This window comes from Argiope bruennichi, chromosome 4 (genome assembly GCF_947563725.1).
Source record: "Argiope bruennichi chromosome 4, qqArgBrue1.1, whole genome shotgun sequence".
Taxonomy (NCBI): domain Eukaryota; kingdom Metazoa; phylum Arthropoda; class Arachnida; order Araneae; family Araneidae; genus Argiope; species Argiope bruennichi.
Genome location: NC_079154.1, coordinates 125,575,238 through 125,597,773, shown reverse-complemented (window position 1 = coordinate 125,597,773; position 22,536 = coordinate 125,575,238). Strand labels below are relative to the sequence as shown.

Here is a 22,536-nt window from a genome sequence, read left to right as displayed (position 1 = left end):
TAGTGGCAGTAGTGATAATTTTATGAACAATGAGAAGGAAGGCAGAGTAAAAAAGGAAAGAAAAGGGGGCAAAAGGAAAAGGAAAGAATAAATTTTATATAGCAATTTTATCTGCAAAATCATACAGAATGAAGGTATCATACCAAGTATAATGAGATGAACCAATAGATCGTTCAGTGGATTCCAGAAGCGAAATTTTACAATACTTGATTCCTGAAAGTTGTGTATAGAAAATATCGCTACGTACAGAATGTAACACTTGGTTACATTCTGTACGTACAAAGCTTTCTTGATCGAGCCAAGTAAGCTTTGAATATTATTATAGAGATTTAGAGATTTGGGGCTGGAGATTCAAAATAAATGAATTAAAACAAATGTCGGAAAAAAAGTTTTGGAAAATTAAATTTGAAATGAATTTTTAATTAATCTATAAAAATGCAGTTGCATTAAAATTGCTCTATTCAAATTTCCCATTTAGAATAAAAAGAGAATGAGTAAGTTATTTATCTAATTATTTAGTAAATAATTCAATTAATCAAATGCTAAATAATTCAAATTAATTTTTAAAATGCAAATAAGGATGTGATCCAAAGTTATTCATATATTTGGCAGAGTAGAATGCAATTTCGTTTAACAGCAATACAATGGATTTTTCTCTCCCTCCATATTTCTCCTTTTCTTTTTTTTTTCAGATTTCTTTTACTGTGAAAAATATTATTTCGGCAATTGTTCCATTACACTATTTTGGTTTGCTTTTAATGGCTTGATCCTTCATCTGTTCTGAATCTTTCTTTGTAAAGCGAATAATTTTTTCAAATCAAAACGTATTAGTTTGGTATAATGCTAATCTTAAATTAAATTGGGCCGACGGTGGTCTCATGGAGATTTTATACTTCGAGACCGGAAAGTGTTTGGTTTGAGTGATTGGTTGAGTGGTTTGGTTGATTTCATGACAGGCCAGCCATGTGCACGTTATATTTGTCCGCAATCAAGCACCCTGCCTCTAATATAGGCCTAAAGTTTGAAGAATGTGATGTCACCTCAGGTGTCGTCTTTTTCATTTAACCATGGTTAAAAATTTTGAGATTCATCTTAAAAATGTCCCTATGCAGTTACCGAATGGGCGGTTATTTTATCTGAATTAAGCTACCTGAATTTTCATATTACACACGAAAGACTGAATATATTTCTTATATTCGAGTTTCAATGTTTGCTATGTAATTGAATAAATTATGAGGAGTAATATTGAAAATACATTCTTAACTTTTTTAGAGAAAAGAAAGTAATTCACCTCTTCAGCTAAATTTTCACATAAATGCAATCTTCGGAACTTGAACCATAAAAATTTTACTCTTTTTCCATCTTTATTAGGATTAATTTATGCTTAAAAATTACTACTTTATATTCATATTAGACTTAAAAAGTCGAATAACATTTTTTTTTTTGTATTCTATCTTTTCTTTTCTTTTCTTTTTTTTTTAACTTAAGAAATGAAAAAAGAACTTAAAACGAAGTTGTCTTTGGATTAAATAGAAAAGATATTGAGCGATGAAATCACATTAACTTCTTTTTTTTTAAGCCATCTAATTTAAAGGCATTACTTTTTTTCCTTTTAGAAGTTCTGTTTTTAAAGAATCTCATTATTAAGTGCGATAACCGCTATTAAATTCTTTTTTAGTTCTTCCACTTAGATAAATTTTTGTGGCGCTAAAAGGAAATGTGTGTTCATTCAATAATTAAAATAAGGCGCAAATGGCATAAAATATCTTTAAAAGCTAATTTGAGGCTTGGCACTTCAGAAAACTTAATTATTCTGGAGTTAAATAGACAAAATATTCTGTTCATTGATATAAAAAATTAAATATTACGATGAAACATGCTGACTGATGTTTGACTTTAAATGCAATTTCACAAAACTCACATATTTAAAGATATTACAAAAATGCTGTAATTTTAAAATTAAACCCATTTTTATGCCAAGGAAAATCGATCATTCAAACTTCTACAATTTTATTGATTTATTCAGCATATTCACAATATGATAATAAAGACGACTTATTATTCAATGCAATTTTCTTTTAGTATCAATTAACAGCACACATTACCCATTTTGACCTCGCCTGGATCATCAGTCTGTTCATATATCCAAATTACATTGATTTGATACCTGATGTCAATAAATTCATATTATGTGAACGTAAAAGACGTATAAAAAGGCATCGAGTGTTTACATTACTGAGTTAATTCAGAAGCAGATCAGATGTAGATGTAGATCAGAAGCAATATTTTATTGAATGTGAAGTTCTCTCCTAGTTTCTTTTAGATATTTTAACATGCTTTCATTTTAAAACCTAAACGTGTTATTTCGCTTTTATTTATTTCTGTTCCATAAACAGAAAAGAAAATCTGGAAATCACAGCATAAAACTGATAAATAATCATATTCTATACAAGTATTGTTTTATTTATTAATAAGATACCTTTATCAGAATTTTGAGAAATGTTTTTCGATAAAATGGCATATCAAGGATATATTTTGTGTTCGAAGCAGTTTTTCTTTACGTGCATGTTACTGACAACTATGATCGTCATTTACAATCAGTTGATTTTTTTTTCAATAGTTATCTTGTTTTTTCAAGTTATTTGGTTTTTATTTTTAACATCAAAAAATTTCTGTAAGTCAATATGCACATTTAACCAAGTTTTTTGAGCTAAATATATTGCCCGTTGCCTTTGTTTATCTGTTAAGTCATGTTTGGTAATTTAAGAGAGAGAGAAAAGAAGCAACTGCTAAAAATAAACATTTTATTTATTTTTTTGTATTTAAACAGCGTGAAAAATTTCCTTGAGAATCTAAATACTTGGAAATACCGATTTTTTAAATTATTAGAATAAAATTAAGTCTTTCACAGACATAATTCATAGTCTTTTGAAGGCATTTGATATAAGCTGCTTTTAATTCATGAATATGTACTCTTACTTGAAACAAAGCGACATATTCTCAAGACAAAGAGTCATCGACCCACATAGCAGGAAAAACAAAATAGTGAAGAGAATGATATACTTTAAATAATAGACAGTAATTAAAATAGTATTAGAATGGTTTAAACGATTTTAAATACAGTACACTCCCGATTATCCGCAGAATTGGGTGGCACGGCCGCCGCGGATAACAAAAATCGCGGATAATCCGAAAAAAGCTAAAAACGGATATAGCAAAAGAGGAAACAGTCATTCCAACTTTGAAAAATCGTTTTAAGTACAATAAAACGTAAAATAAACAGCAGGAAATGTTTAACTAATATTTTAGTATATCACTCAAAACTAACCTAAAATGCATTTTGTTAATGAAAACAGAAAAGTGCTTTGCACTTACGAGAGGCGTCTAGGATCACAGAAAAATTAATACATATATACTGTTTTAATACTGTAATGTATTATGTAATTACAAAAGCATAACTGTAAAACTGCACCTTTTTGAAGAAATCAGTCAAAAAAAAAAAAAAAAACTTTGTGTGGCAGGCGCGGATAATCGGGAGTCCACTGTATCTACCGTACTTTTTATACCATCAGCAATTTATTAATATGATATATTAATTTATTAATATATCATGATTATGAGTGAGTTAATCATATTTATAATAGAATGTATTCATTATGCTAAAACTATCTTGATATAATTTAGATCGTTTTTATATCCATATTTTGAAAGGTTACTTTTGAAATTAAGCTTTTTTTATGACCAACAATTGCTCTCTATGAAAAGGGATAAATAATTTCGAATCACTTAACCCAAAAGATTTTTATTGAAAAGAAAATACTTAGCAATCACCAACATTTTTTTCCTTCGCAAATTATTATTTGTTGCATGATGTAATTGGAAATTAATACAGCACACAAAAAATGGATTAATATCTTCAATATAGTCTTTTTATTTTTGCTTTTCATATTTCATATTTGCAGTTACAGGAAATAACAGAGATATTATCTTTTTGATTTGTGTTTTATTTGGAAGCAAAAATATCGACACATAATATATGTGTTAGAAATTCCATTTTGCAGTCATAATTTTCAGAATGACACATCAAATCAGAAGGAAATATCATCTTTAAAGATAAAATAATCAGAGTATAAATTTCTCAGAAATAAGAGAAAAACATCTAAGACAAAGGCACTTTTTAATTTTTTTTTCACAAAACAGAATTTTGTTATAATGCATGGGCTTTATTATGCAAGTAATTTTTTTTAGAAAATCAGTGCTACACATTTATTTTGAATTAGTATCTTTTTATGCTTAGATTCATAATTATTGAAAGACAAAGAATCTTTTATTTTTCTCCATATTTTATAGCAGAAACTTTTGTATGAAAATAATTGTTTTAACGCATATTCAAAAAGGGGTAATTAATTATTATCAAAGTTAAATGCATAAATTTTAACAAATATCGATACTTGCCTCATGCAGTATTGATCAAAGTAAATTTAAGTTGTACATTATTAGGAAAAGCTTTAACTTTAAACAGAGCATTAAAAAATGAAATTTTGAAGAGGTTCTTTGGTTTATAATATAGCGGAATACTTTTAAAAATGCTTCTTTTTGCATTTGGAAGAATCATAGATCAAGGTGAAATAAAATGCATTAGACTGCACTGTTTCATTGAGTGAGAGTTTGTTCATAGGAAAAAATAGAGAAATGTTTTCTCTCTAATAGTTTCTGAAACCAAATCTCTTGCAAACTGCTGAAGAACCTTTATCATTGTAATCCATGGAGTGACCATAGGAACGATTGCATTTTTGAGCAGGAAATGGAACGATGGTGAGCATGTTGGGGATCCGGAAGAAGAGCATGAACCAGCTGTATATGTATAGTGAGCGCAATGTTCTTGAAGAAGAGGACTGGAGATTCGATCCAAATGTCGCTGTAAGAAAATGGCAGCCTCTTGTCCGCAGTCCTGGTTTACATGAATATATTTGCAAAGAACGAATTCATTGAAAGCGCTGGGGGAAAAAATAGATTTCAAATTTAGGAACCAATGATTTCCGAAGAAAAGTTATTGGATACTAATTGTTCACCTAATTCAAATAAATAAATAAACTAACATTTTTAATAAGGTATAAATTTGTTTCGAACTTTTCGCAAATTTCAATTTAAAAATTTCTTCAATCTGTATTTAAAAATCGGTTTTTGCAGGAAAAACCTTTACTATCACAAAAAAAAAGAGTCTTTCTCCATATTTTAAGAATAATGCATTTAACCAATTCTTTAATCTTATCAGAATCGAAATTATTTTTATATAATAACAAAGTCTGAAACACACATTAAAGACAGTCATTTCAAATTAAAGATATAAAGGTTTAAGAAGCAAACTTCTTCAGATGAAAGCGCAATTAACCTCTTATTCAATCTGTGTTCGTTCAAGGTTTAGTTTAGTTTAGTTATATTAACGTCCCTTTATAGCCCTAGTGTTGCAAAATAGCCTTAGGGCTATTTTGGGACTGACCTCGTAATTTTGAAGCGCGGCCAGATGACGAAGGCGACACCATAGCTGGCACCCTCCTCTCCACACCGCACCAGCGGGAGGACGTTTGGCCTGGACGGATTTAACGTGCACCAGACCCGCTAACACGACAGTTTTTCGGTGGAATCGGGTCACGAATCTGAAACCCTCCTGTTTCGAAGCCGAGACCTTACCATCAGGTCATCGTTGTCCGCCAATTCAAGGATAACTGATTAGATTTCGTCATCATTTTCAAAAAATCTTTTTCTATTTTTTAGTTAAATGCTTAAGGCTGACAACAGTGGTATTTGGGCTCAGACCCTTGTATCTTTTTTGTATACAAGACATTAGCATAATGGATTCACACTTGATTGCGCATTTATTTATTTTTTATTTTTAATAAAATAAATTTTTAGGGAGAAATTATCTTTCAGCATATGCTCACTGTCCATTTATTCAAAGTCAACGGGGTGAAATTTTCATACTGGAATAGCAATAAATTTCTTTGGTAAAATTGTTAAAGTAAATTTAATTTCTTTAAAAGATTTTACCTCTCTGTACCAATATAGAAATCAAGACATTTATATCACGATCTAATTATAATTGTTTTGATATGAATTTGTAAACTTCCACTATCGGCAGCAAAACAAATCCAAAAACATGTATTATCAGTTACATGAAATATTTTGAGGTCGAAATCGAAGTCTACCATAATATGGTGACTTTAAGTTTCTCTCACCAGCAAGATTCCCTGAGTCGATGATCTACGTCCCTCTTTTCGTCCACTTTCTGCGACACTTTGACGAGATGTCTGTAGAACGGGGCGCATCTATCTTCCGACAACGAAACGTTCCGGTAGCAAGGGGAGTGCTCCAGGTATGCTGCAATGGAAGAATTGTCCAAACTGCATTGAGAAAATACACACTTTAAATGCTGCATTTACATACCGAATACGCACTTTTAATCTTCTAGCAGTGAATTTTCAATTCCTGAATGCATTGAGAAAATTCACACTGTAGTTGCTGCATTTACATACCGAATACGCACTTTTAATCTTCTAGCAGTGAATTTTCCATTCCTGAATGCATTGAGAAAATTCACACTGTAGTTGCTGCATTTACATACCGAATACGCACTTCCAACCTTCTAGCAGTGAACCTAAACATCACTTGTATATTAAATAGCTTAAACATCACTTGTATATTAAATAGTTACCTTAAATAGTTATGCTTCCCTCCCCCTTCTTTCTTCGATAATTTACCATAATATTACAAAGCATTTGTTGTATAACCAAAGAATTAAATTATTTGAGACAAATCCTTTCACAGTGAAATGGTTAAATTATGTTCTCATAGTCAGTAAAAGAATTTCAGTTTTATAATAAATAATGTGTTCTAATAAAACAAGATGTACATTTTTTTCTAGAATTTTTAAGAATTTTAGGCTTTTTAAAAATTTCCCAGGACAGAATATTCTATCTTTTAATGTTTGATTCAGATATTTTAATGATATACAGCACAATTTCAGCTTTAAATAGAAATACATAATATGTAAAGCACCATGGCAATAAAAATAACATTCCCTTGTTAAACTTGATTTTAGACATTCATTTTTAAAGGGGGAAAAAAACCGGAGCTTTAAAATTTCAGATGAATTATATTCATAGAAACGCTACCATAGGATGCGATTGCATCAGGTCCAGTAAGAACGTGCTGACACAACCATATTCTACTGGCTAAAGCTGAAGCCATTCAATTTTGAGGTTACTACCATTAGACTAACAGTTATGAACTGACGGCTTTCACTATAATCCAGTGAAATGGATATCTAAACAAAAAGTCCTGTTGATTCCCATATAATAAAGTTTCATCTGTCTATACTGTCCTTTCATTGGGGAGGTGTATAAATTTAGTCTTAAAATGAGTATCTTAACGATTGTTAAGAAAAATTATTAAATAATCTAATGAAATATTCAGCCTGGAAATAATATGCCCTATTGAGTGAGACTCTCTGGACATCTCAGGCTAGAAATTAACTGTGCCATAAAAGATTATCCCAGTTTCTATGATACATTCTAACAATCTAATTGACTATTTACAACAAATATTACGTTAAATTGAAGGTAAAATAACATATATATATATATATATATATATATATATATATATATATATATATATATATATATATATATATATATATATATTACAAATGCTCAATGTGCGCATCTTTAGTTATTGGCCACTCATACAAGCTAAAGTCCGGTTTTACCCCCATTGGTTGACAAATTCGAAATAAAGGAAGAAACGGTCACTTCAATTCTCGCAAATCATTAGGTAGCGGCGAGCGTAGACATGATCTTTTATAAAGCACCAACGAAAAAAATCGCATAGCCTTATGTCAGATGAACATGGTCAGCGAAAAAGAGCTCTGTCGTCTCGACCATTATGTCCAATCCAATGATCGGGGACTTATATGTTCAACCACTCTCGTCAGGGTCGGGATAGCCTGGTTGGTAGGGCGTTGGAATCGTGTCCCTTGGTGTATGGTGGCTGGCGAACGAATAAATCTGTCGTGGTCACAACGTCTTCCATGTAGAGAGAAAGTAATATCACTGGTGGTACTGGATCAGGGGTGATCGTTCTCTGATTCAGGTCTAAATTGCGATCTGTGGATGAGTGAATGAAATGCATGCATGAAGTCCGCCCCGTAACAAGGGTTGTGACATGTGTGTAGCTAAGTCGTATTCTTGGCCCTAGATGGCGCTATTGAAAAACAAGAGACATACCCCTTGGCTTAAAATCATAGACTTCTAAAAGTCAGTGGGCTTATCTATGAAAAGTACCATTAGAAACAACAACTCTCGTACAAAATGGTTCCAATGGGAAAGGTAGCGTTCTAATGCCAAATAAAGTTTGCAGGTGCTGATTGAGGAAAAAGCGAGAGGCAAACAAGGCTATACTGTTTTGTTGCGCATGTGCAACAATGTAGCATTACTTGCACATGCTCTCATCTTAAAACACTTTCCAATTACTCCTTAATTGCAATCTTAAACCAACACTTTATAACGCTTACAGTTGATGTTATTAAAATTTAAAATTGTGGCATTCTTTTATGGACACCATGTATAACTTAACTGTTCTATCACGTTATCGTGAAAGGAATCATAAATATTTATGAGAACACTTTAAAAATAAACAGATTTAAGCAATGGTTATCTATTAGGATAGTGCAAAATAGTTTGTCTATTTATTTTCGACGAACTTATATAGGATGCTTATAGAATGTCTTGTTAGAGAGATTCAAAGAAAAACTTTTTGAAAAATCTGCTTGGAAATGTTTTAAAAAAATACAGGCGTTTATTAGAAATCACTAAATTGTAGCACTGAGAGTAAATTTTTCGCTTTCTTTTTAAGAAACATTTGTTTGGAATTTAATTATTACGACTAAATATGCAATTAGTTACTGCAGGCTACTTTTAATTTTTTATTCATATAACTATAACTGTTCATTTATATAATTACAAATAAGCAGAATAATGTTACCTTCTTGTATAGATCCTGGTACACACAGCTCTAGTAGAAACTGCCTGGCGCCTGCCACCACCTGATTGAATACTTGTCTCTGAGTTGAAGTGAAGCAGTTTCTCATATGTTCATCCACACAAACGACGCTCTCTTTCAAGGTTCTGAAAATAAACATTAACAGAGAAACGTAAAACAAAATTTAATTACAAAAACTGAAAAATTAATATTGTATTGGTATATCAAAAGAAGAAATGGCAGCATGCTTTTGAGTTATTATATTCATATGTACACGGCCAAACTGAGATATAGTTCTTCACCGGATTCTGAGACGACCACATTTCGACGACTCCATCTCATTAAGAGATGAGGCGTGGAACGATGAGTGCATTTCCGGTATTCCATTTGACCTTGAATTTTCCCTATTACATGCAGTAAATATAAACATCTCCTCCTTTTATTTCCCCTTTCACCTCTATTTTGAAGAACTAAACCCATCCTAACGCATGCGCAAAAACGCGGAGGGTTTTACAACCCGTTGCTGAACTATAATTCAAAAATAAATCCTACTAATTTAAGCTTCATCAAATGTCAGAAGTCAATATTTTGATGCTGAAGATATGTCCTCTAGAAGATAAAAACGGGCAAAATAAATGATTTCAGTCAAAGCAATAAGAAGTTCAACTTGCATAGAAATCTGGTTTGTGACATATTAGACCCATAAGTGTTTTATAAGCCAGTCAAAATCTGTTATTATCAAGACAACTGTACATAGTCTAGATACTTTGTGGAAAGAAGCAAATTATAAGACACTTAAAGGAGTTAAATGGAACAATTGAGCAATTGAATTTGAGCTAGACCACAATATCTTACATCAATGGTAAGAGTTTTTAGTAATCATATTTTTTTTTTTTTTTTGCAAGAATATTAGTAATTCCTGAGAAAAGTTCTAAAAACGAATGAATAGGTTTCTTCATAGAATAACACTCATCATGATGGATGTTTCTATTATCTCATCTATTGTCTCTCATATTAGTAATTGACACATTTTTTGTAAAAATAAATCATAAAAGTATCTGGAGGCTTTAAATTACATTGTAAAACATGCAGAAAATAACCTTAGAAGTCTAATGTTTGTGCAAGTAGTGATGCATACTAAAACTAAATATATAATACTAAAACAAAAGCGACAGACAGAAAAAAAAAAAAAAAAGGATAGACATAGTTACAAAAACGGATTTTGTCGAGCGCAGGATGGTTTTGGATAAGGAGGTTCGTTAAAATACCAAGTTAAAACTTTTTGAATATTTTTTAAAAGAACTTTTTATTAAAAAAATATTTTTTTAAAGGAGAAAACTGTTAAACGTTTTTTAAAACTAAATATACAAAAAAGTTAAAAAAAAAAAGAAAAAACTTGAGCAAACATTGTTTTCTAAAGATTTAATTCTATACATTTAGTTCATATTAAATTATGATTTTTAAAGCCTTTTCAGAAAGTTTTGATACGATACGATTTACTTAAATTTTGCTATCACTACACAATTAGAAATTCCAAAAAATAAAATGCCAATGAATGCAAAATATTTAGTGCTTATTTTACTTCATATTTAGCTAATATATACTGCATATTTACTATGTTTTTTTTATTATACCGCAGTAATAATATTTAATTGCAAAATTTGAAAAGACAGTAAATCTGGAAACTTAATATTCATTTTGTATATTCTGTTCTTTATAAAGTTTCGAGATATTCACTCATTTTCTAAATTTTTATGAATACATATTCCATTTATTACTGTAGCATAATAAAAATGTATCGGGAACATTTCGAATTAATCAAATAATTTAACTTCTTTCCTTCTCATCTTTGTTTTAGTATAATCATTAATTATTATATTTATATAAATAGGATTAAGTTTAAAGCAAGGAAAGGAGCAAAGGAAAAGTAGAGAAAGAAAAAGAAGAGAGTCAAAGTCCGTGCTTCAAATAAAGAACAAGAGCAAAGGTTATAGAGTTGATCGAAAAAACTGTTTTTCACGTTCGTTTCAAGAAGCTGAATAAATAAATGGTTCCGTCAATGCTACCTTAAATCATTCTTTCGTGATTATATTATTGTCTATTTAAGTGTATAGAATTACTCGTTGTGTAGCATCGGTGGTTCAGTGGTAGAATGCTCGCCTGCCACGCGGGCGGCCCGGGTTCGATTCCCGGCCGATGCAATAGATATTTTGTTCTTTACCAATTTTTTAATTTACAGTGTTTGAACAACCCAAATGTAAAGATACTCTAAAGATAAAAAATTTCATTTTAAGCCTACGCACTTTTTAAACTAACGGAAATGCTCTCCTCGAGTTGCCCTCGTACACTTTCTAATAATTCCATGCCGTTGACGAACATTAGTTATGAAAGAACCTACTATTGTGCCATCTTAGGCGATTTTGATTGGTGATCAATGGCTGGAATGCGGTTTAAGCACATGCATCAGAATACCACATATGTAAATTGATTTTCTTTTTTACGACCAATTGAAATAAAATTTAACCTAAAAATACAATTATAATAAAAAATTACATATTAAATTTCACGTATTTAAAACATCGCGCTTTTAGTTATTGTGCTTGTTAAAACACAGATGGATAGATGGTGTTGGTTTTAGACGGATTTGGTTTTCCGAGTTTGATATTTATTTGCACTTTAGATATTAAATCTGAGTACCAAATTTTAACTATTGTATTAACTTCTATTTGCGCAGCAGAACAGTCAGATTTCCTCTAAATGGATTTCGCTCAAAATGAGATAGAAATCTAAAAATGCGATATCAAATCTGTATACTAATTCAAACCTCTAATTCAAAGGTTTTTTGGAGTTAACGTTTTTATAATAGACAGACAAGCATTATTCTAAAGACACGTTTCTGAGACTCGGAAATCTGAAACATAGAGATTCATCTAAATCTGCAATTCGATTTTTTTCGTCTTCTTTTTTTTTCGGTTACATTACTTTTCCTTTGCATATTTCTTATACGAGAAAATTAAAAATATCATTCCTGGAAAATAAAGGTTATAAAGGTTTGAAGGTTATTACAGTCTTAAGCCCCGTTTCATTTGAAAGAGTCATGTATCTAATATTTTGCAAATAAAGAATACAGAAAGGGAATTCAGAAGCTCATATATGATGTAAGGCAATAAATTTCAACAAAATAAATATCAAAATTTTTGTGAAATTTTTCCCTTTTCTTTTAATTTTTACATATAAGAAAGTAAAGAGGAATACGTTTACTTTAATTTGAAATGAATATTATTATTATTTAAAGGTAGGAATTCGCTTTTTAACAGATTACTTTTTGTATTTCAAAATCTTATATTTTGGGAAATGTTCCTTTATTGCTACAAAAAATAATCCATTTAAAGTCTTCTAACGATTAATCGACGTTCAACTTTTAACTTCAAAAGCAAACTTTAAAAGACCGTACTTGCGAAACTGTAAAATTAGTCAATATATCGACATTGGGCGATTTCCAGTTTGATGATTTATAGTTTTAGCACTTGTAAACCACAAAAAATACCAGAAATTTTCAAAAATAAGCAGCGATTTATAACAAATTATTTTGGCATATTTTCAGATTATGTCAGGAAAAATTCGAAATTCAGAATTAAGCAGTAACCAAAAAAACTCCACCAGTATCCCCTGATAAAGGATAAATACTACAAATTGCATTCGCTATTACTGAAGGTGATATTGTTGCATATCTGTTTACTTACTATAGTTCAGTCGAATTGTACTTTAATATGGAAAGAAAGTTGTAGCAACAATTTTATTGGTTTTAGTTGTTCGGTTAAATATCCAAAACAAACCACTATATTTGCTCCCTATCATCGGACTGCAAAAGGTGTTACAAAAGTTGAAGCAATGTTTTTAACGTTAATAAAAAGTTGCTAATTAAGTAAAAAAACAGGAAGAAAAAAGTTATTTAAGTTAAGATAACTAAATTCGTTCAGCAATGAATTTAAAATTAGTGAAAAAGTATTTTAATTAAAAAAATTAAATTAAATTTTTAATTAAATATAATTAAAAAAATTTATAAGGTGAGTACTTAATAATTGATGTTACAATAAGCAGAAATAGGGAAATTTAAAAAATATATATATTGATAAAATATAGACCCTTTTTTTTAAACTTTTGTAATTTTTAAGTTCCAATGGAGAGAAGAAGATGTAAATAATTTTTAATTCATTTTTTTCTCTTTAGATTTTACGCTGATTAATAACTTTCCAAAATATAGCGAAATGGAGAAAAAAATTTTTTTTTCCTCAATCATTTTATTTTACAGTCCTTTTGAATACCTATAACTTTCAAATTTAAATTTTATCTCTGAGATTAATAATCGTTTATTCAAATAAAAAAAATTGATGTTACAAGTTTTTTTTTATTTCATCTCATTCTTATGTGATCCGATATCCGAAAGTCAATATAAAAATCTATATTTGTTGAAAACTTTAACAACTTAAACCAATAAAATCTTAATGAGGCACTTACCTCCACATTTTGATAATTTTTATGACAATTCGACTGAAGCATTCGTGATTATCAAACTTAGTTGCACTCATGAAAAATTTCTTACTTGCGTCTTTTTTTATCGGTTTTCTATTCATTTCAGAGCCTTTGTGCTTTACAATGCTCCCAGTAACGTGTTGAAAAATATTCCACAATATAAAATAGAATTATAGAATATCTCGCATCTTGCACTGCTTGTCAGAATTTAAATATTTATTTCATTTTAAAAGTCTTCATTTTTCCCCTTGCATACATTGAAATCCTTAATATTAACCATAGCAGTTCCCAGTTACTAAGAAATATTAAAAATCCGAGGGAAGAACTTACTTGCAAACGTGCAGCAGCTCCTGGCGAGTGGTGACGAGTGCCAGGTCCTTCCCCTTTGTCACAGATTGCAGGGACTCGAGGCAGCTCTGGAGATGATGCAAAGTGCATTCCTCCCCGGATGTCCTCGCTTTAAAAAGAAACGGACTTCGAATGTGTAAAACTTAGTGGATTTTAATTAAGGTCAATGATACAATATCATATATTTATAATTTAATTAAGCATCCTTAACTTTGATATTTAATATAAATCACATTAATTGCGAAAACACAATTCATTCTACAATTTTCTTTACAATTGTCTGTGCCAATAAATTCAAAGCCAATTTCGTTTAAAAAAATTATTTCAAGTATTTGAATTTCAGTATAGAGACTTTCATTTAATCAACTTCATAATTAAATTAAAATATTGTATTAAAATATATGGCACACTATTCGAAATTGATTACGGACATGCATTTTTATTTTTTAACAAAAGAATGCTTCTTTGCTAGTAAAGTGAATATGTAGGAACTTTTTACTAAAGATTTGGAAACAAATAAAAATTCTTTAAGCTACTTGGCAAAGAAATTGAAAAATGGATTTCTTTGAAATGAGTTGAGAATAGGAAATATTCTCTCGAATTTTCGTAATTTCAAAGGAGAATTATTCTAAATTTTATTATTTACCACACAGATTTAGAAGAAATTAAATGTACACAAATTAGATTGACTGGCAATGTAATTGTCCTTATGGTAGAAGTGGTGGCAATCAGAAATGCTCTGGAGTTTGTCGCTCAAAGCAATATAAAAGGGACAAAAATAAATTCCGATTCAAGATTAGCTTTAGGAGCCATTGATTCCAGATTCCGTTGGTGAAACAATATATATATATATATATATATATATATATATATATATATATATATATATATATATATATATATATATATATATATATATATATATATATATATATATATATATATATATATATATATATATATATATATATTTCAGTACTGATAAGGCATTGTGTTGAACTGATTCATTGTGTCGTCGCTGTTACTTACTAACCTCCTCGAGATAGCCAGATGGTGGATCTTTTCACCTGAGTGGTCTCACATCTGCTCATTAGCGACTACAATGAAAGGCCACATATGGAATTCCTCGTCCCAGAAGTATTGATAGTACCTTCAAAGAGAAAGGGGTGTCCAAACATCTGGATGTTAGATGTTTCTCTTTCTGAAAGGACCTTCCCATGACCCACTGGCACCACTGAGAGAATATATGGCTGAACCCCGATTGGCGGAAGGAGGGCTCAAATGACCAATGTAAATTAAAAAGCGGGGATTGTCGTCGAAATAAAGCGCGGAGATTTTTTTTAGAGAGGAGAGAAGAAACGAATTGCAGGAACTGTTTGACTACGCCCACGAGTTCGGAGTCTGAGAAACTACCCCTGAAATTGTCGTGTTGACGAGATGAAGAACTGAGTTTCAAGAAATACTTTCGATTTTGACTGTTGTATCTCCTACTGCAGGTGTAAATACCTATTTATTTAACCAAGATTAGAACAAGTTGTTCTTTGTATCTATAGGGCTGTAAAATAAAGAATTGTCTGGAAATTCTGCTTCGTTATTTGATTAGTCTAGATCAGGACATTACAATATAAAAGAAAAAACTTCTGAACTTACTGTTGAAATTATCTGTATCAGAGCTCATTAGGGGTATATTGGAAACGGAAAAGCAGATAAATTAGCCAAGGAAGATTTAAACTTAGAAACACAAGAAATACCTTTCCATGAATCCAAAATCCAACTCACAAATGAGACTAAAAAACTAATAACTAAGAATTAGCAGGAGAGATGGAATAATTCCATCAAGAAGAGAACAACCTATCAACATTTTAAAAACATATCTGTGAACCGAATTGAGGGTGATTTTTATCATAACCAAATATACACTGGACATGGTGTATTTTCCGTACATTAAAGCTGTTTCTTTGACCAAAGTTCGACTTGTCAGTGTGGCACCGAAGGAGGATCTAGAAATCGCGATGAAAGCCTGTGGCCTATGGATGGTCAAGAAATTGGATGTCTCTTGACGTTGTAATTCTTAAAAATTCCAGTCATTAAATCTTCTATTAAGGACATTTTGTCAAAACTCTTGTCTTTAGTTCTCTCCTAAGGAGCAATATGCGTTCTCTCTAGAGGGTCCTTTGTTGTTTGCAAGTGTCCAATATCATCAAGTGTCATTCGTTCCTTCGTGCTAGTGGGGTTGTTCTTCAGCGATACGATCAAGTTTCCCGCATGGTATCTGGCTTAGTTGGGGTATTGCTTGCATATTATTTACCTCACAAAATATATATAAGGGAGACCTGAGTCTATATAGATATTAGTAAATTAGTAGCATCATTGATAACTTTGCATTAAATATATATATATATATATATATATATATATATATATATATATATATATATATATATATAACGTTAAAAAGAAAACGGTGAAATTGACCTTTTTTTTTAATCATCCGCGACGTTCTTCGCCTTTTGGAGAGGAAGTGCATCTTAGACAGAGATTAAATCGTTCTTCAATTGAAGGATAAAACATAACAATAAACGTCATTGATCTTTGCCATAAGCATGTTATTCATTGTCTACAAATAGTGCCCAAGGAATTTTGATTCGAATAAAAGAGTTCTCAAAATAATTCCACAAACATTCGCACTTTCTCATTTTACAAAGTTGCGAACATCTACTTTGTAGTAACTATCGTAGTTCAAGTTTTTGAATTTTTCTGCCTTGTGGTAAAAAGCAATTAAGCTCCAAGCAAATAAAAAACATAAATATTTTCATGCACTCCAAACTTAAATACTCCAATATAACATGCATGCCATGATAGAAAACATATTCAGAAACCTGAAGTCTTTTGCTAACGACGATGTTTTGAATCACTTTAAGGAAAATCAGTCATAATTACAGTTTTTAAAAAGAAATTAAGTGGTTTCGGATTGGAGCTTCTTAATGATTAATTAACGATTCCAATGTGCCAATCTAAAAAGCTCAATTTAAAAGTGCAATTGATGTCCTAATTACTTCGACTATGTCCTAAAAATTAGAACAAGCTACTGTTCAGTTTTCAACGTCAATAAATGGTTTACGTACAGATGGAGAATAAGTGCTTTAAAATAGGCTTTGTGATCACGCGATAAGAAATGAATGTAGTACTGGTGAAGGATTATTTGTGAATGTATATTCACATTATCGATTACTTCTTCCTTGTGCTTGCGTCACGCAAGAACAGAAGAGTCGGAGAAAAAGAAAGGTGCTCATAATTTTCCAAAACAAATCTACTAAAAAAGTGGAATTCTGTGTGTATGCGGTTATTTTTTTTTTCCGTCCTCAGGAAGCACGAATCCTACAACCTGTCATTTGAAGTCCTTCCGTTTAGTGTATAATTTGTGGAGCCAGCACAATGGAACAATAGTTCCAGAATCGAAAATAGCAAAGGGAAGATATCGAAGTTTTGGAAGTTTGCTTTGGACAGCTTTTATTTTTTTGTAGTATCTGTCACGAATATTGCGAAAAGAAATTCTTTATGTACTTGAGGAAGATTTGTGAGAGTAAACCATTTTTGTAATTCAATAGATACATCGATTGCATATTTTTTTCTGTTTTCATAGCTTGTAGTTATTACTGTTTCACGAATTGTAGGTCTATTTTACAACAAATACATGGTGCATTAGACACATCTGTCGGCAAGCTACTCACCCATCATCTATATATTTAAAATAACAGATAAAGTCAAAGAACTATTGCACCCAGCTAAAACACTGTACATATTTTGCCAATTTTTATTCCATTTTAAAAATTGACTACCAATGGACACACACAAGCACACACACACACACACACACATACACACACACAATTATTTCAAAATTTTAATAAAAAGTTATTCGAACATATCTTCTCAATAACTTTGGGACATGGTATTGCACAAAACCCATTTTTACACCAGTTTAAAAAGTTTAAAATTCAAAAAATTGGCCTCCCAGTGATACCAATTTTACTTCTGTACAAGTTTTTTTTCTATTGTTGATAGATTTAAAAAAATTCTTAGGTATATTTTGCAATAATAGTTTTCGTTTTTTCATTTACTGCGTTTACACTTAAAGATTATACTACATTTGTTTACTGCGTAAGGTATCGTTCCCATTTAATTAAGAGCAAATATTTATATAAAGTCAGATAATTATCCTGTTACAATATTTCAAAGAAGAGATTCAAATATCTTCACAATTTCTTCCTCTTTTTCACGATGCATTGTTTCCAATGCCAAGATGAGATTAAAAGGTTCAAAAATATTTCTATTCAGCCAGAATATACAAGAAAAACAGCGAACAGATAACCGTAATTGAAAAAGAACTGAGCTTATATAATAAATTTTATATACTCGAGCATTTATCTTAATTAAAATCCTTTCAGGTATAATATTTTAAAACATAAAAACTATTTCCTTGTATAAAATATTACAATGTACAAAATTCTTTTATTGTCTAAAATCTTCATTGTCTTCTTTTGTATGCTTTAGTTAAAATTAGAATATCAATTTAATCAGACGATTTTTAAAATCAATGATAGCTAATTATCTTCTTTAGTTATTATATCATCAGTGCAAGCTTTGTTCACAAATACAAAAGCACAAGGAAGATTGACTTTTTTTTTTTTTTTTTTTTAACTAAGCGACTGATTTAAGCTTAATTTTAAACATCGTTAAATCTCTAATTTAAGACTGATAAAAGCCTTTGAAAAAATGCAGTAAAATAAAGGAGGTATTTAAAAAAATAATTTTCTTATAATAATATGAATTATAGTGTTTTTAGAATAGCTTAATAAGTAAAAAAGTAAAATTTTTGTTAATTCCTAGTAAATGGAATATTTAATTAATTTTTGTATTTTGAAAAGTTACAAGTATTCTTTCTAGTGTCTCATATAAATGTTCAAAACTGAGTTGAATCGGTTTAATTGTTTAGAAAAATATTTGTAACATATATACATATAGTATTGCTGCAATGACTTTTATATATTTATATTATGACAGACGAAATTTCCAAATTCCATTTAATAATACTGAAATATTTTTTTAAATGATAAGAATGAAGATAAAAAAAAATAGAATCAGGAATTATGTTTTTCCGTAACCCCCTGAATCGATATCATTACCTTTCATTAAAATAATATCTTGATGAAAAAGTGAGAAAACGGACTTTTAATTCCTTAATGACGATTAACTTTGCAGTCATTCTTTGAAAATAGATTTCTGCCTTTAGAAGATAAAATTATTTTTAGCATTTTAATTCACATATTTCAAATATTTTAAATAATGGAAAAAGAGAAAATATTTCTCATCAGTCCAAATTTACATCAGTACAGAACAAGAAATGTACTGGTGTAAATTTTTGCATCAAATACTTTAGCATAAAATACCCCCTAATTTAATACTGTTAATCATATTTGCTATATTTCTTTCGAGAATTCAAGGTTTCAGAATTCTTTATTTTTGAGATTCTTTACTACAAGAATAAAATCGAAATTATTAAGCAAATACAAAATAAATTCGTATGTTTTTCTTTTGACAAAAATAATACTTTTCCTTGGTTGAATGTACATTTATACTATCTAATGTTTTTGACATTCTTCGTTTGAAATTTTGATCATTCTTGCTTCTGATACTTTAATAAATCATTTATAATTAGCTACTTAAGCGACCAGCTGTTCGTTCATCTTATTATTATTGATCATTTCATTACGTTATTGAAATTTGACGAACTGCACGTAACCACAGAAAAAGAATGCTCCTTTTTAAATCATGCACAATAAACATAGAATATTTTGATTTTAAAAAATCAAAATATTTTATGTTTTTTGTGCATGATAATAAACATAGAATTGTTTGAAAGTGATGAATCACTGATGTCTGTGATGTTGGGAGTTCTACAAGGTTTTATTTTGATATACATCCAAAAATTGCTAGTTGTTGGGAGTCAAATGGCAGTCGATGTCTAAGGGCTATGATTTTTCAGATGTAAATAAATAGAGAAATGGATAAAGAGGTAAGTTGTAGGTATCACTAGATCTAGGATAGATGTGGTGGTGAGCTGAATGTATAGTGAAGTAGTATTATTCGGCCAAAAATGGAGGATGGTAAGATACACAAGGACTTTCCTGGGAATTAGGAATTTTCTTGTGAAAATAAAAAATAGCGGTAAAGATGACTATTTAAACAACATTTCTAGTAATTTTAACACCATAGATATGACTTACTGCAGTGACATATTGAGTTTTATAAATTTTACCGCACCAGCAGAACTTTTAGAGTTAATAACTTGTTTGAGAATATGTTTTACAAATTTAATTATGCAAATAACTTCTCGTTATATAAACTAAAAACTTTTTTAACAAGTTCTCTTGAAGAATTTTTATTTTTTATTGTTCTTTGGTGTTTTTAATATAGATTTTCAGAAATTTAAATTCATATTGTATTTTTTAATTATTTCAAGACTAAAAGTTTTCAGCCCTTAAATTTTTTCAGTTTTTTTTAAAATGTTTTAAAAAATTTAATGTTTAGACCTTTTAAATTCTATGCGTTTTATAAAGTTTTAAAAATTTAGTGTTCATAATATTTGCATTCTTAATATGTTTTTTAGTGTCTTTAATACTTACAGTTTCATTCTTTGAGTAATTAATGGTTATTTTGTATCATGCTCTCTGTAACTGGAGTTTTTTTCCTTTAAAGTGCATTTTCTTTAAATTTAAATAAATAGATAAAATAAAATAATTCTTTGAACTTAATGGCTTATTGGATGCTGTGCGGAAAATAATGGAAATAATTAAAGATAACATAGTTTTTATAAGCTGTAAATCATATAAATATGAATAAATTTACATTAAAAAAGAAAACTTAACGATTGTCAAATTTCTATGAATAATTTCGCACGTGTAACAACTCTCCCAGCCTTTAATAAGTTGAACGCCAGAGCTCTCTCATCACGTCTAATTTATTGCGTTTAGACGCAGTTATGTGAAGTTTCGCTATTTTAAACAAAATGTAAGAAAAAAAACCTTTAATAAATAGCGTATTAAAAGTAAAAATAAAACTCTTACGTTTTGATTTACAAAAATTCTTTGTCAATCATAATAAACGAATCAAATTTTTATCATTTGATTAAATTACTATAAAATTATTTTTATTATATCATAATCATAGCCAATTTCAATTAAAAGTAATTCAGCTTTTTCAGTTACAATCACTTTCAGGTCAACTCAGTAAAAGGTCGAGAAACGTATTTTAAAAAAGCCATATTTTTCTTGTGATGCTGAAAACACGTCATTAAAATGCTTCTGATAAAAGCAGATTATGGAATTTATGGCAAGACAGCGAAAATCATAAATAATAGCAAGGATCAATTTCGAAGTTAACGTTTTCAGAAAGGATTTATATTACTGGAATTGCTGAAAACTATCTTTTGCTTTAAATTTCCTAGAAGTAACTTTTTTTTTTTTTTGTGATCAGATTCTCAAAGATTATATTCAGAGATTTGAAAGAAAAAAGAAGAAGAAGGTGGGAAAAAAAGAAGAAAGAAAGTAAGAATGCTCACCCGAGAGCAGTACCCCGATGATCAAAAATAGCCTCAGCATGTGGAATTTTCTTTCCGCCTCGCCATTGGAAGGAAGAGTCCGGCAGCTGCCGCCGTGGAACCGGACAAGACTGAAAGGGAATTAGGGAAGCATACAAAACAAACTTTGCCGGATGCGCGCGCACCTCCATTGGATGCGACTTCCATTCCAAGAGAATAAGTGATTGCCATTATTTATAAAACTGCCAAGCGAAAAAAAGCTGCTTTCTTTTCTTTCTTTAAAATTTCCGATTTGAGATAATTGCTTTCTAAATTTGTAGAACTAATTTAGATCTTGTAAAATGGGATGCATTTTAATTTTAAGATGTATTCAGAGTTATTATCTTAATTCGAGAGTGAAATTTCTCTTTGAAATGTATTTACAAAAATAATAACAATAATAATAAAAACAACATTGCCCTAAGAATTAGCAATCTTTATCTATTTTTTCAATATCTTCTGTAAAACAAGTTTAGATTTGCAAACATTCAAAAATATAAACGAAAATAAGAATATAGAAATTTTAAATTCCAAAAAGCTTTAATTTATTTCACCTGCTTCTTGGAGAACTATGACATATTTTTGTCTGTTTGTTTTGGTATTAAGGTGTACGTACACACTTGAAGATTTTTTTAAAAATTTTAACTTTAAAAATCCAGTTTTTTCACAGTAAGTTATTAATATGTGTTTAAACTCATTTCAGAGAGAAAAACCATATTACACTAATTATTAATTAATTAAATAATATTTAATGAGCTAATGAGCCTATTTTTTGAAACATGATATCTTAAATTCTAATTTGTATAGACACACCATTCTAGTTGGAAATGATGCCTAATATTAGTCTTCATGTTGTCTGCCTCAGACAAGTTATAAAAATGTATAGTTTTTTTTAAACAGTTAATCCAGAATATTACAAATTAAATTAATCCAGAATATTACAACCAAGAGATAACGACTCAATGCCTTGTTTCATA

General features: G+C 29.8%; 1 protein-coding gene and 1 non-coding gene across 3 annotated transcripts; one reads left to right on the top strand and one right to left on the bottom strand.

Annotated features, from left to right (window-relative positions):
• Window positions 1-4,388: 4,388 nt before the first annotated feature.
• LOC129966972 (uncharacterized) lies at window positions 4,389-21,626 on the bottom strand. Of its 2 annotated transcripts, none has more exons than XM_056081595.1 (5): window positions 21,542-21,626; window positions 13,903-14,029; window positions 9,043-9,185; window positions 6,237-6,378; window positions 4,389-4,997 (listed from the first exon to the last, which is right to left on the bottom strand). In XM_056081595.1, exons 1-5 carry the CDS (start codon window positions 21,579-21,581, stop codon window positions 4,673-4,675), a joined length of 777 nt encoding a protein of 258 aa, XP_055937570.1. In that variant the 5' UTR covers window positions 21,582-21,626; the 3' UTR covers window positions 4,389-4,672. The 2 variants fall into 2 exon arrangements, with proteins under 2 accessions (XP_055937570.1, XP_055937569.1); XM_056081594.1 differs by lacking the exon at window positions 21,542-21,626 and adding an exon at window positions 14,954-15,091.
• Window positions 11,170-11,240, top strand: Trnag-gcc (transfer RNA glycine (anticodon GCC)). The gene has a single exon. It is a non-coding gene; the product is annotated as a tRNA-Gly (tRNA).
• Window positions 21,627-22,536: the final 910 nt, after the last annotated feature.

Bases quoted from the DNA above. Each gene is read 5' to 3' on its own strand.
- LOC129966972 (XM_056081594.1), bottom strand. From the start codon at position 15,011: ATGAGCAGATGTGAGACCACTCAGGTGAAAAGATCCACCATCTGGCTA. The intron at 6,379-9,042 runs GTAACATTATTC...CTTCCATTGCAG, and splicing joins ACCAGGATCTATACAAGAAG to CATACCTGGAGCACTCCCCT. The intron at 4,998-6,236 runs GTGAGAGAAACT...TTTTTCCCCCAG, and splicing joins CGACTCAGGGAATCTTGCTG to CGCTTTCAATGAATTCGTTC.